Genomic DNA, 14118 nt, shown 5'->3' with positions numbered 1-14118 from the left:
GACACCTTGTAGAGTCCATGCCCGATGAATTGAGGCTGTTCTGAGGGCAAAAAGGGGTACAACTCAATATTAGGAAGGTGTTCAGTGTATTGAGAATAGGGTTCCATTTGGGATGCATCAGTGATGAGTACTCACAGCTTTAGGGTAGCACTGCCTCCTCTTGGTGGATCCTGGTCTGCCTGGAACACTGGTCTCCTCCTCGTCATGGAGATCCAGCTCCTCCTCATACTTCACTGTCTCCTTCCCCACAGGCATCAAGTGGTCATCTAACTCACCTGGGAGAGGGAGCGAGAGAGAGATTTATCTACTATTTCCCTTTGGCAAAATGAAGTTAAATATGTCACAGCAGTTAATACCAGGTTCCCCTCTTCTCCCACCACACAGAGAACCCCCCCACCCCATCAAATTAAATTACATTCCCCACAAGCTTGAAGAGAGAGGGAGATTTGACGGAGGAAGACAGAAAGAGAGATGGGGAGGGAGGGAGAGATACGATCTGGGACTAGCTGCAGTGAGCTAGTCTGGGTACCAGTCTGTTTAGCTATCATTCCACTCCGGTCATCCTAAACATGGCATAATCTTTGGCATAATGACACAGAGTACAAGTAGTAGAATGTTAGCTAAACAGACTGGTACCCAGGCTAGCAGTGAGCACTACAAGAATAATATTCTACCAATCAAATAGCTGCATTTTATTTACCTTTTTTGTGAAGCTTTTCACAACAAAGCAGTGCTACTGCTTTCTCTGCCAGTCTTGCACAGTTCATTGTCGGCCCCTGCAGTGACAAAACAAAGTGTACATCAAGGTGAATCTTGATGTCCCGAATAGAAACAGTGGGTGCTAAACAATGCTGGTGGATGAGGTGAATTTCCTGCTTACTATGTAGCCTACTACAGCCCTTTGAGCACCTGGAAGCACTGTGTGTCTCAAAAGGCACCCTTTTCCCTGTATAATACACTACATTTGATCAGCGATGGAATATATAGGGAATAGGGTGCCATTTGGGATGCAAACCTATAAATCCAAACAATGACGAAAGCCTGCAGACTCACAGCGACGGGCACCCGTAGAGGGGAGTTGATGGGCAGGTAGAGGGTTGACTTGTAGCGCCCATCCTGAAGCTCCTTGGTCTTACACTTGGGTGCCAGGTGGGTAAACGGGTCACTGGGCAGACGGGCACAGTATCTGGGGCAGCCATGGGGGAGAGGGACATTAGCACGCCAGACCACCAACAGCAAAATGAAAACAAGAACCAACAAAAATGTCATCTTCAAATCCAATTTAGCAACAACGCCTGCTTATAATTATAGTATTTTGAGACAACTTATTTTGTTCTCATTGTATTTAGTCTTGTTGCCACAAAGTGCCCTTTTTAGAACCCTTTTTAGATTTTTCAAGGAAGCAAAGCAATCTCCATTTCCTCTTACCTGTTGATGTGTCCGATGGCCGTGTTGATGGTGACGCGGGGCCCTCCGTCCTCAGAGCGGAGCACGTAGGGAGGCAGGATGTTGTCATCATCCAGCTCCTGTTCCACCTCCAACTCACCGATCCCTGCTGCCTTGGAACACTTATTCCTCAGAATCTGGAGAGATCAAGAGAAGATCTACAGTCGTCAGTATTAGGGTTGTCACAATAATAGTAGAAAAACATTTTTCATCAGGGTTCCCATTTTCCTTTTCTCAAACGTACACGTCAAAATCCCCTTGACATCAAAACTTGATTTACGTGAAAGGATTACTTCCACAATTAAGCAGCATTCACCAATGACCTCACATATCATTCAAGGATGGCCCTTGTGGACAGGCTCTGAAAACCAGTGTTCCCCAAACAGACACACCAATCAATTGAACATAATTGAGTGGATTATGGTGAAACCAGAATCAGCACACAGGAAGATAACTTAGGGTCCCAAATGGCACCCTATTCCCAATATACAGTTGAAGTCAGAAGTTTACATACACCTTAGACAAAAACATTTAAACTCCGTTTTTCACAATTCCCGACATTTAATCCTAGTAAAAATTCCCTGTCTTAGGTCAGTCAGGATCACCACCTTATTTCAAGAATGTGAAATGTCAGAATAATAGTAGAGAATGATTTATTTCAGCTTGTATTTCTTTCATCACATTCCCAGTGGGTCAGAAGTTTACATACACCCAATTAGGATTTGGTAGCATTGCTTTTAAATTGTTTAACTTGAGTCAAACATTTCAGGTAGCCTTCCACAAGCTTCCCACAATAAGTTGGGTGAATATTGGCCCATTCCTCCTGACAGAGCTGGTGTAACTGAGCCAGGTTTGTAGGCCTCCTTGCTCGCACACGCTTTTTCAGTTCTGCCCAAATATGTTCTATGCGATTGAGGTCAGGGCTTTGTGATGGCCACTTCAATATCTTGACTTTGTTGTCCGTAAGCCATTTTGACAGTATTTTGTACTTTGGAAGTATGCCTGGGGTCATTATCCATTTGGAAGACACATTTGCGTCTAAGCTTTAACTTCCTGACTGAAGTCTTGAGATGTTGCTTCAATGCATCCACATAATTTTTATTCCTCATGATGCCATCTATTTTGTGAAGTGCACTAGTCCCTCCTGCAGCAAATCACCCCCACAACATTATGCTGCCACCCCCGTGCTTCACGGTTGGGATGGTGTTCTTCGGCTTACAAGCCTCCCCCTTTTTCCTCCAAACATAACGATGGTCATTATGGCCAAACAGTTCTATTTTTGTTTCATCAGACCAGAGGACATTTCTCCAAAAAGTACAATCTTTGTCCCCATGTGCAGTTGCAAACTGTAGTCTGGCTTTTTGATGGCTGTTTTGGAGCAGTGGCTTCTTCCTTGCTGAAGCAGCCTTTCAGGTTATGTCGATATAGGACTCATTTTACTGTGGATATAGATACTTTTGTACCTGTTTCCTCCGGCATCTTCATAAGGTCCTTTGCTGTCGTTCTGGGGTTGATTTGCACTTTTCGCACCAAAGTACATTCCTCTCTAGGAGACAGAACGCGTCTCCTTCCTGAGCGGTATGACGACTGCATGGTCCCATGGTGTTTATACTTAAGTACTATTGTTTGTACAGATGAACGTGGTACCTTCAGGCATTTGGAAATTGCTCCCAAGGATGAACCAGACTTGGCTGAGGTCTTTCTTTTGATTTTCACATGTCAAGCAAAGAGGCACCAAGTTTGAAAGTAGGGCCTTGATATACCTTCACATGTACACCTCCAATTTACTCAAATTACGTCAATTAGCCTATCAGAATATTCTAAAGCCATGACATCATTGTCTGGAATTTTCCAAAATGTTTAAAGGCACAGTCAACTTAGTGTATGTAAACTTCTGACCCACTGGAATTGTGATACATGGAATTGTGATACAGTGAAGTAAAATAATTAAATTGTTGGAAAAATTACTTGTGTCATGCACAAAGTAGATGTCCTAACCGACTTGCCAAAACTATAGTTTCTTAACAAGAAATTTGTGGAGTGGTTGAAAAGCAAGTTTTAATGACTCCAACCTAAGTGTATGTAAACTTCCGACTTCAACTGTAGATGCATACTTAGAGAATCTCTGAGAATCACTGTGTTCCTCAGACAGACAGACACACACATTGAGGTCTTGAGGACAGGCTCTGAAAACCACACCTTCTCTATGGCCTTGTAGGTCTTCAGGTCATCCTCGAAGGTCTTGGCCCTCTCACTGTCAGCCAGCATGATGTAGTTGGATACAGGAGCTCTGGCTCGGCCTTTAGACTGAACGTAGGACCTGTATTCGAGTCAAGTTAACATTTATTTAAAGTGAATTTAACAGGGGTCACAACACACTTTACATGATTAAAAAAGAAGAACAAAACAGTGTAGAAAAGGGAGGGGAAGTGTAATAATATCAACAACAATATCAAATAGCCCAATGGGCAGGAAGCAACAAGGAAGTGGATAGACAAGCAGTGCTGTACCTGTACTCAGTGGGCAGGTCGAACCGCACCACCAGGTTACATTTGGGAATATCCACTCCTTCCTCCACGATGCTGGTCGCTATGAGCAGGTTGGTCTCGTGGGCTCGGAACTTACGCAGAACCTGAGGGATGATGATGTAAGGTAGTTAGGCGTGGATAGATGGAAGAATGGGTGGATGGATGGATGGACATACAAATGTAGGGGTAGGTCAAATTCGATGTATCTACAGAGGATGATGTCCGAAAATACAAAATGGAGCCAATGTGTTCTTACCTCTTCCTGCTTCCTGAATTCCACCTCCAACTGTTTGTTGCGTGGCTGATTCTTGCCGATGCTGTGGCCTGTGATGAAGTTACTGCTGATGTAGGCCAGCTCAGTGTCCTGCTTCCCGGCCTCTTTTATCAGCCTGACACAAAGAGGGAAAATAATCATGGAAATGGTATTAAGACAACCTAAATCCTCCCAAAATATATATTTTTTTTATTTTCTTCCTATATGGTGACAAGTCCTTTTGAGCTGTGTAAAATTAACAATCTAAGTAGACAAGGTAGCAGAGGCATCACACATTTGAACCAAAATGGCATTGAACCCCAGAATTGTACCGGTTGAGGACGACGGCCGTGTAGCGCCTATCCACGAAGATGATCCCACACAGAATGTTGGTGAATGGCGAGGGGAAGATTGCCTCGGGCATCTCCTTCACCTCCTCATCCTCGTCTTCGTCCTCTGAGTCACTCCACGATACGTAGTTGTCCTCGTTGCGGTTGTTGTACCACTCCATGCTCTCAAACTGCTGTCTCTCGAAAGGCTTGTACTCATGGAGGATCTCTAAGAGACGGATGACCTTGGGGGTCACAAACTTTAGGTCCAAAGAAGCCGGGGAGAAGTGCTCTTCGCACAGAGCGTGGACCTAGGATACCAGTCATAAATAACTTCACTAGCCCATACCCAGAGGGAAAATTCAGCTGCCTATGTACACACACACAGTAGATTGCACAGGAACACAAATTACAATTTATTTATATAGCCCTTACGACAGGAACAGTTGTCACCAAGTGCTTTACGGAACTCAACTAAATACGAATCACAACATGCACACATGGGATAGTTAGTACAGTTGAAGTCGGAAGTTTACATACACTTAGGTTGGAGTCATTAAAACTCGCTTTTCAACCACTTCACAAATTTCTTGTTAACAAACTATAGTTTTAGCAAGTCGGTTAGGACATCTACTTTGTGCATGACACAAGTAATTTTTCCAACAATTGTTTACAGAGAGATTATTTCACTTATAATTCACTGTATCACAATTCCAGTGGGTCAGAAGTTTACATACACTAAGTTGACTGTACCTTTACACAGCTTGGAAAATACCAGAAAATTATGTCATGGCTTTAGAAGCTTCTGATAGGTTAATTTACATAATTTGAGTCAATTGGAGGTGTACCTGTCGTATATTTTAAGGTATACCTTCAAACTCAGTGCCTCTTTGCTTGACATCATGGGAAAATCCAAAGAAGTCAGTCAAGAACTCAGAAAAGCAATTGTAGACCTCCACAAGTCTGGTTCATCCTTGGGAGCAATTTCCAAACGCCTGAAGGTACATGTTCACCTGTACAAACAATAGTACGCAAGTATAAACACCATGGGACCACGCAGCCGTCACACCACTCAGGAAGGAGACGCGTTCTGTCTCCTAGAGATGAACGTACTTTGGTGCGAAAAGTGCAAATCTATCCCAGAACAACAGCAAAGGACCTTGTGAAGATGCCGGAGGAAACAGGTACAAAAGTATCTATATCCACAGTAAAACGAGTCCTACATCGACATAACCTGAAAGGCCACTCAGCAAAGAAATAGCCACTGCTCCAAAACAGCCATCAAAAAGCCAGACTACGGTTTGCAACTGCACATGGGGACAAAGATTGTACTTTTTGGAAAAATGTACTCTGGCCTGATGAATCAAAAATAGAACTGTTTGGCCATAATGACCATCGTTACGTTTGGAAGAAAAAGGGGAGGCTTGCAAGCAGAAGAACACCATCCCAGCCGTGAAGCATGGGGGTGGCAGCATCATGTTGTGGAGGTGCTATGCTGCAGGGGGACTGGTGCACTTCCCAAAATGGATGGCATCATGAGGAAAGAAAATGATGTCGATATATTGAAGCAACATCTCAAGACATCAGTCAGGAAGTTAAAGCTTGGTCGAAAATGGGTCTTCCAAATGGATAATGACCCCAAGCACACTTCCAAAGTTGTTGCAAAATGGCTTAAGGACAACAAAGTCAAGGTATTGCAGTGGCCATCACAAAGCCCTGACCTTAATCCCATAGAACATTTGTGGGCAGAACTGAAAAAGCATGTGCGAGCAAGGAGGCCTACAAACCTGACTCAGTTACCCAGCTCTGTCAGGAGGAATGGGCCAATATTCACCCAACTTATTGTGGGAAGCTTGTGGAAGGCTACCCGAAACATTTGACCCAAGTTAAATAATTTAAAGGCAATGCTACCAAATACTAATTGAGTGTATGTAAACTTCTGACCCACTGGGAATGTGAAGGAAGAAATACAAGCTGAAATAAATAATTTTCTCTACTATTATTGTGACGTTTCACATTCTTAAAATGAAGTGGTGATCATAACTGACCTAAGACAGGAAATCTTGACTAGGATTAAATGTCAGGAATTGTGAAAAACTGAGTTTAAATGTATTTGGCTAAGGTGTATGTAAACCTCTGACTTCAACTGTATACACATACCTTACATCAAACACACAGGAGTATACAGACAGCTTACTGGACATACCTTCCTCAGGATGTTGTCAGCGAAGAGCAGGAACTTCCTGTTGATCCCTTCCTGTTCGTTTTTGATGTACTTCTGTAGCTCCCTCACCATGATACCAGCCACCTTGTCGGCACACCACGGCCCCAGCACCAGCAGCACTGCCCGGCAGTCCCTCAGCACCTGGGGAAGAGCAGGGAGACATTTCTTTATTTAGCCTTTATTTAACCAGGTAAGTAATTGAGAACACATTCTCTTTAACAACGACAACTTGTGCAGCAAAGCAGACAAGTGACATTAAAGACAAAGCAGACAATTACAATTCTCAGATGTATAGGCTAGGCTGTAGGGCTCTGAATAAAAGTAGTGCACAAATATAGGGAATATGGTGCCATTTGGGATACAAGCTTGGATATGTATATAAAGTCAGACCTTTTTGGTTATGAAGGTGGGGTCTCTGTCCTCTCGAGGCACAGATAGGTTGCAGTCGTTGAGGAAGTGGAGAGCCTCATCCAGCTCGCTCAGCAGACACTCAGAGAGGCCACTCTTGTCCAGGTAGGGTCCGCAGTCCAGCACCACTTCTCTGGGCTGGGAAGCATATCTGAGACACACACAGTTGTTTTCCGTTTTCGATCCTAAATCATATGATTGTGGACAGTTGGGGACCTGCTCCTAGATAAGCACTCCTACTAGGAGTTGCTTAATGAATATGGGCCATGGTGTGTATTATTACAATACCTGTCAAGGACTACAAGGTCAGTAGCGGTCTCTGCATTGCTCCTTAAGATCAGCTCCAGGTTCTGGATCTTCTGCTCCAGTTCAGATGGGTCACATTTACCATTCAGAATGGATGCTGTGAGGCCCAGGATGCGAGGGCTGCACAGAGAGCCTTCACATAGCTGAAACATAGATTTTGAGAGACAGATCACACATTACTGAAACAGAGATTGAGAGCCTTCACATAAATGAAAAAGATACAGTAGAGACAGCTCTCACATAGCTGAAACAGAGATAGACAGACCTCACATATCTGACACAGAGATAGAGATAGCCTTTGCATAGCTGAAACAGAAATAGAGACAGCCCTCACATAGCTGAAACAATGATAGAGACAGACCTAACATAACTGAAACTGTGTGAAACTCACATAGCAGAAACAGATACAAGGACAGAAAATGCTAAAACATTGAACAGCCTGCAACGGGGCTCAATAAGGAAGGCTGACTGACAACACTTTTCCTAATTTCCAATGGTGAATAATATAATGACTAAACTCCAATCTCCATAATGCTTTGGCTCCCGCCATACAGGGAAGGAAGCTTGAATGCATAACTACGTAGAGTAGACTGTAATTGTACCTTCATTATCTCCCGGTAGGGATGGTCTGTGATTGCCAGGTGACACTCATCAAACACCACCAGGTTGAGTTTCGATAGTGGCAACACTCCATTCTTCAGCACATGCAGGAAGATATGGCAAGTCATAACGAGCACCTAGAAGAACAGAAATGATGGAGAGAATGAGTGGAGGGTAGGATGGAGGGATGGCATATTGCCTTGAATAATAGATTACAGTGTCGTGACATTGATTGGGTCCATCCACAGAATGATAACTTTCCAGTCCTCATGGAAATGACACTGGGAATTCAGTGGTTGTTGAAATTGAGAGGGGAAAACTTTAGTAATGCTATTACCAATGGTATTTATCATGAAAGTAATTGGTAACAATTGGTACATTATTCTGGCAACTGTAATTATATGACAAAATTGCTAGCAATTGGTATTTTCCAGATCTGTGTTCAATGAACCCCACCTGATTTTCGATCATTTCTTGGCTCCACTTTTCCCCAGACCATGAGGAGGTCTTCTCCACGCTGGTGTATTCTCCAACCTGGAGATCAGAGTGGGTCCTAACACTAGCTGCTTGCTGAATCACAGACGATGCTTTATTTATCATTCAAGAAAAGAGGGGAAAACAGAGAAATATCATGGTCTCAATCATACCTTTAGGAGAAGTGTGAAACTTTTGGATGCACCGAATAGTGGATTTCTTTGTGACTCCAAATGTAGCTGTGTACCTGTGTTCACCAGGAAAACTGTCCTCTTCCCATGTTTGGCGAAGTCTCCCCGGATTTGGTGGGAAAGCTCTTTAGTTAAGAGTACTGCAATAAAGGTCTTCCCTGAGCCAGTATTTAAACAGACGATAGTATTGTGGTCAAGAGCTGCTTCAAGAAGTTCAACCTGGCAGGGAAGAGAAGGTTACAGTCATTAGTTTCAACTGTTGTGCAAGCACACTCAATAACTGGTTACAAAAAAAATACAAAAAAATTAAGATAGATAACCACACACTGACAAATGTTCCCACAGTTTATTTAACAACATTTAGACCCGAAGGTCTTCCTGCTAACGGTTGTTTCTGTTATTACAGTGCTATCACTCTGTTATTAGTGTGCGTGCACAGTAATGTCACTGGAGATGGACCAGACCTGAGTGTGATGGCGACTATGTACTGTTGTAATACGGTGGACATTGTAAACCGGAACCTAGTTGTTGTGCCATTTTGAGTTAACACTGGTAGCAGACGATGGCTAATAACTACATTGTGCCACTGACGAGAAGAGGTCATATGATAGTTACGGGTTACTAATCTGGACGAGAAAAAGCAAGCTCTAGCGGTATTATTGCTTGAGGGAAGAGCGAGAGATACAGCACTGGAAATATCCCTGGAGGATTTGAACAAGGATGACGGTATGAGAACTTTGATCAGAGTACTGGATTCTGTGTTTCTTAAAGAAGAGAAAGACTGTGCCTACGAGGCATATTCAATTCTTGACAGTGTTACCAGAGACATTTGGTTGCAATGACAAACTACATAATTGATTTAAACAGAGGTACAATAGGATGTGCAAGGACGAATTGGTTCTCCCAGGTGCCGTGTTAGCTTTCAAGTTGCTAGATACTGCCTGTCTGGATGGTAGGGAGAAACAGTTGGATTTGACTGCTTGTACTGAGCTGACTTTAGCGTCAATGAAGTCACAAATATTTTTGGTAAAAAGACGTCTGTCGCGCCAATAACAGATGGAATGCAAGTGAGTGACGCAGCATATTACACTGAGCAGCAGAGAAAAGGCGCCAACAAGTCACGTTCTCAAGACAACCAGACGAGGGCACCTTTGCCCAGCACAAATCCACTGGACAGGAATGGAAGGAGATCAAAACGTGCTATTTGGCAAAGCACTTAGCATGGGATTAAAGACTGTCCTCATAAAAATGAACAGGTTAAGCTAACAGAGGAAAACGTAAACACAGAGATGGTGCAGTGTAACATTGCACTGCTTCTGAGATCTGTGTAGTTGAATCCTTAGGATCTGCTGTGATTGTTACTGCATGAACACGCACAGTGTGTGGTGCAAAATGGCTTGATAGCTATGTCAGTGAACTAAATATGATTGACACACCAAGGAACAGAACTTTCAAATTTGGAGATGGGAGAGTCGTCCATTCTACCGAGAAGGTCAAGGTGCCAGCAAAAATAGGTCAGACTAAGTGTCACATTGAAAAAGAGGTGGTCCCTACAGATATCCCCTTACTATTAAGCAAAGCTTCCCTCAAGAAGACAGGGGCTGTACTAGACATAAAAAATGACAAGGCAGTGATGTTTAAACAACCAGTGACCCTTGAACCTACTACCTCAGGCCACTATTGTGTAAACATTTTAGACAAAAGTCCATGTAAATATTTGATTCTGACGGACACAGAGCGCATGGAGATTCTGACAGTCAAGAGAGTATGACCACAGAGGACAAACACAAAGTATTGCTACAACTTCACAAACAGTTTGGACATGCAACAGTTGACAGACTTCAGAAATTACTCAGCAGTTCTGGGAATAATGATGATGAGAGCATTTCCTTTCTACCGCAGATAGTTAACAGTTGTGAGACATGCCAGAAATACAGGAAACCTAAGCCCAGACCAACTATTGGTTTGCCACTGGCTTCCAAGTACAGGCTTCCAAGTAATGAAACAGTGGCTGTTGAGCTACATGAGTTAGGACCAAGTGTGTGGTACCTTCACATATCGACCACTTCACACGCTTCAGTGCTGGAAACATTGAAACCCAGTGAAATCGTCAAGCACTTCATTAATTCCTGGATAAGTGTGCATGGCCCGCCTAAGAAATTGTACAGTGACAATGGAGGAGAATTCAATAATAATGAAATAAGAGAACTGGCTGAGAAGTTAAAATGGAAGTAAAGCGAACTGCTGCATGCAGTCCATGAAGCAATGGACTTCTGGAGAGACATAATCATGCTGAAATTGAGGCAAGATACTAGATGTGATTAGAAAACAGGCCTAGATTGGGCTTTGATGGCAAAAAACTCAATGCACAATGTTCATAGTTACAGCCCATAGCAACTAGTGTTGGGTCAGAACCCTAATCTTCACTCTATACTGGTTGAAGGGACCGGTGTGAGGGCATGGGTGGGACAGCACCTTTCAGCACTACATGCAGCGAGAAAAGTGTTCACTGAAGCTGAGTGTTCAGAGAGAATTCGCAGGGTTCTGCGTAAACAGCTTCGACCCACAAATGACAAGTACGAGACTGGAAACAAAGTGTACTACAAACGAGTTGACTGTCAAGGATGGAAAGGACCGGGAGTAGTCATTGGCCAAGATGGTGTAGTGATATTTGTGAGGCACTATTGTCAGGGCACTGAAACTGACACATAAAATGGAGCATAGACCTTCAACCATGACACAGGTAATACTGTTGAGGGTTCAAATGAGGAAAACGTTCAACAACAGCCACGTGTTAAGACAACATGGTTGTTCCAATCTGAAAACTGGAAATTTACATGGACAGAGAAAGTAGTATTAGACACACAGCAACAGTCATTGGACGAACAGGAAAAGCCAAAGGAAAACACCAGAACTGGTACAACTTGCAGTACCAGCTACACTTCCTGGTATAACAGGGTCAGCTGACCTGTCACTTGTAGATAATCTCAGAATTGAACTAATAGAAAATCGAGAAAAAAAGAATGACGTACTTGAAACAAAGGACATGTCATTTGACTCAGCTAAACTAGATGAGCTCAGTAATTGGAGGAAAAAATGAGTGTTTGAGGAAGTCATAGACATTGACCAAAAATGTGTCTCAATAAGGTGGGTGTGTACCCTTTTGAGGAGCTGGCTGCTAAAGAACTCTCAAAAGACTCACAGACATGTGCCTCAGAGTCACTCAGATCTGCCAGAAAAAATGGAAACTTCATTCCATAGACATCAAATCTGCATTTTTGCAGAAAACAGAGCTGTCAAGGGACATTCACAACCGACTTCCGCCTGAAGCTAAGAGCAAAGGAACACTGTGGAAACTAAAAAAGTCTGTGTATGGCCTGGCAGGTGCATCACTCTACTGGTACAACAAAGTCAAGGCAACAATGCTGAGTACAGGTAGAAAAATGTCACAAGTAAATCATGCAGTCTTCAATTGGCTTGATCAAGACTGCAATGTGACTGGAGTACTTGCCTGTCATGTTAACAACTTCATCCGGGGTGGCTCACAGACTTCTGCTACAACTGTGATTCCCCACCTCAAAGCTGTTTTCCTGGTCGGCCACAAAGGACAAGCTTGCTGACTATCTGACTGAAAAGGTAGCATCCGGTCTTGTGCTCCTAAAGGCACTCAGTAATGGAAAGTGGCAGCTTGAGTAACACAAATAAAAACATTGTCACCCAACCCATTTGTGATGAGGAACTTAAATAATATTTGGAACATTTAATTATTTTGTTGATGTTTTATATGTCTTTAAAGAAAAGTGGGAGATTGTTAAATTCATGTTTTAAGTATCCCTATATGTCTGTTATTACAGTGCTATCACTCTGTTATTAGTACACCTGCGCAGGAGTCTCACTGGAGATGGACCTGGCCTGAGTGTGATGGCGACTATGTACTGTGGTCATACGGTGAGCGGTGTTAAACTGGAACCTAGTCGTTGTGTCACTTTGAGTTAGCCCTTCTGTCAGGCCAGTCGAAGTGTTGCACAAAAAACTGCGGGAGCATTCATTTGCGTGCGGGTATCCATCTTTATTCCATAGGTTAGGCTATAGTCATTATCAGATATTAGATCAATGGGGAAAGTGATACCAATGTCTACATACAAAGCACTGCAATCTTTTTCCTAGTGCATAGTCAAGTGTCAGTTTAAACACGTCAGTTGAGCTCCATTGTCAATTGGAATTCTTCCTCACCTGATATTTCCTAGGCGTGTAGATGTTGTCGTGGATGGCCTCCTGTTGCCACGGGAGACCAAAGAAAGGCCCCATGGGATTGGAGGCGGGGGTGACCCGCTGGAGTCCTGACATGTTGCTTCAGGACTGGGGGATGCTGGGGGTGCAGTCCTCCACTCGTCCACTTTATCTTTATCTCATTTCCTCATTCTCTTCCTCTACAACTTACTGGTTCACAAAAAAACAGGCATCATGCAGGCTGGATGTTACTAATAATACAATCACTACTAATATTATTGACAAGATCAATAAAAAACATGATATTATTATTCACACAAATATATACTTACAGGTAGGGACATACACTCTGTGATGGACCAGGCAGCACTTACTCTGGGCTTCATGATCAACGCTCATCAATCAGCTCATCATACTCCCCCACATCTTAACTAGAGGAGCTGTACAGAGAAATACACAACCCCCCGACATCAAATCCATGAATAGGCCTATTACACCGAAGCAAATAAAACTGGTATTCTAGATTCTGGCCAACCATGCTAGCTATAACACGTTAGGCTTATGGTAAAACCAATTTTACCTCTACACAGTTGAAAGGCTTTAATGACAGTGCTTGAGGAGCTGAAGATTCTTCCTTCCTAAACCGCAATCACAGACAGAGGGAAAATAAATGAGAACACAGACATCTTGCTTGGAGGGAATGAGAGAGGGCTGGTGTGGAGTGGAGAAGGGAGCGCACCTGGTTAGGGGGGGGTGTCTAATTTCTGGATGACAAACTGGCTTTTCAACACATTTTTGCCACCCTAAAATCAAGAACACACGCCTGCCCTGACCACTGCTGTAGAACACAGCTGCAACCAATCCCAGAAGTCATTTCAGCTTAGCCAGCACAAGCCCTCGTTTTTATAGAGCGCTCACATTTGCTGCTGGTTAAAAGCTGTTGGCTCTCTCGTTCTCTCTGTCTACATCCCGAATGACACACTATTCCCTATATAGTGCACTACTTTTGATCAAAGCCCCTATAGATGGGTTGGCTGACAACGTCACGAAAACAATGTGCACGCTTCCATGGGACAGAAGTCAGCCTGTTGTTGTGATTCTGCAATGCTAGGAAAAATGACAAGAAACT

The 14118-nt window shown here is 43.3% G+C and overlaps 1 protein-coding gene across 1 annotated transcript in view; it reads right to left on the bottom strand.

Moving 5' to 3' along the window:
- dicer1 (dicer 1, ribonuclease type III) overlaps positions 1-14118 on the bottom strand; it is a 51583-nt gene that overhangs the window by 30867 nt on the left and 6598 nt on the right. The window contains exons 2-18 of the mRNA XM_021573889.2: positions 13570-13627; positions 13322-13429; positions 12993-13199; positions 8816-8978; positions 8551-8681; positions 8097-8231; positions 7477-7637; positions 7171-7339; positions 6763-6921; positions 4560-4867; positions 4231-4363; positions 3957-4078; positions 3646-3766; positions 1429-1583; positions 1054-1186; positions 701-776; positions 136-275 (exon numbers count right to left, since the gene is read on the bottom strand). Of these exons, the coding sequence (XP_021429564.2) occupies positions 136-275; positions 701-776; positions 1054-1186; positions 1429-1583; positions 3646-3766; positions 3957-4078; positions 4231-4363; positions 4560-4867; positions 6763-6921; positions 7171-7339; positions 7477-7637; positions 8097-8231; positions 8551-8681; positions 8816-8978; positions 12993-13106 (2220 nt within the window). The 5' untranslated portion in view covers positions 13107-13199; positions 13322-13429; positions 13570-13627. The remainder of the gene's footprint in view (positions 1-135; positions 276-700; positions 777-1053; positions 1187-1428; positions 1584-3645; positions 3767-3956; positions 4079-4230; positions 4364-4559; positions 4868-6762; positions 6922-7170; positions 7340-7476; positions 7638-8096; positions 8232-8550; positions 8682-8815; positions 8979-12992; positions 13200-13321; positions 13430-13569; positions 13628-14118) is intronic.

This window comes from Oncorhynchus mykiss, chromosome 19 (genome assembly GCF_013265735.2).
Source record: "Oncorhynchus mykiss isolate Arlee chromosome 19, USDA_OmykA_1.1, whole genome shotgun sequence".
In the NCBI taxonomy this organism is placed as follows: domain Eukaryota; kingdom Metazoa; phylum Chordata; class Actinopteri; order Salmoniformes; family Salmonidae; genus Oncorhynchus; species Oncorhynchus mykiss.
The sequence above is the reverse complement of the archived record's forward strand: the minus strand, read 5'-3'. Positions and strand labels throughout refer to the sequence as shown.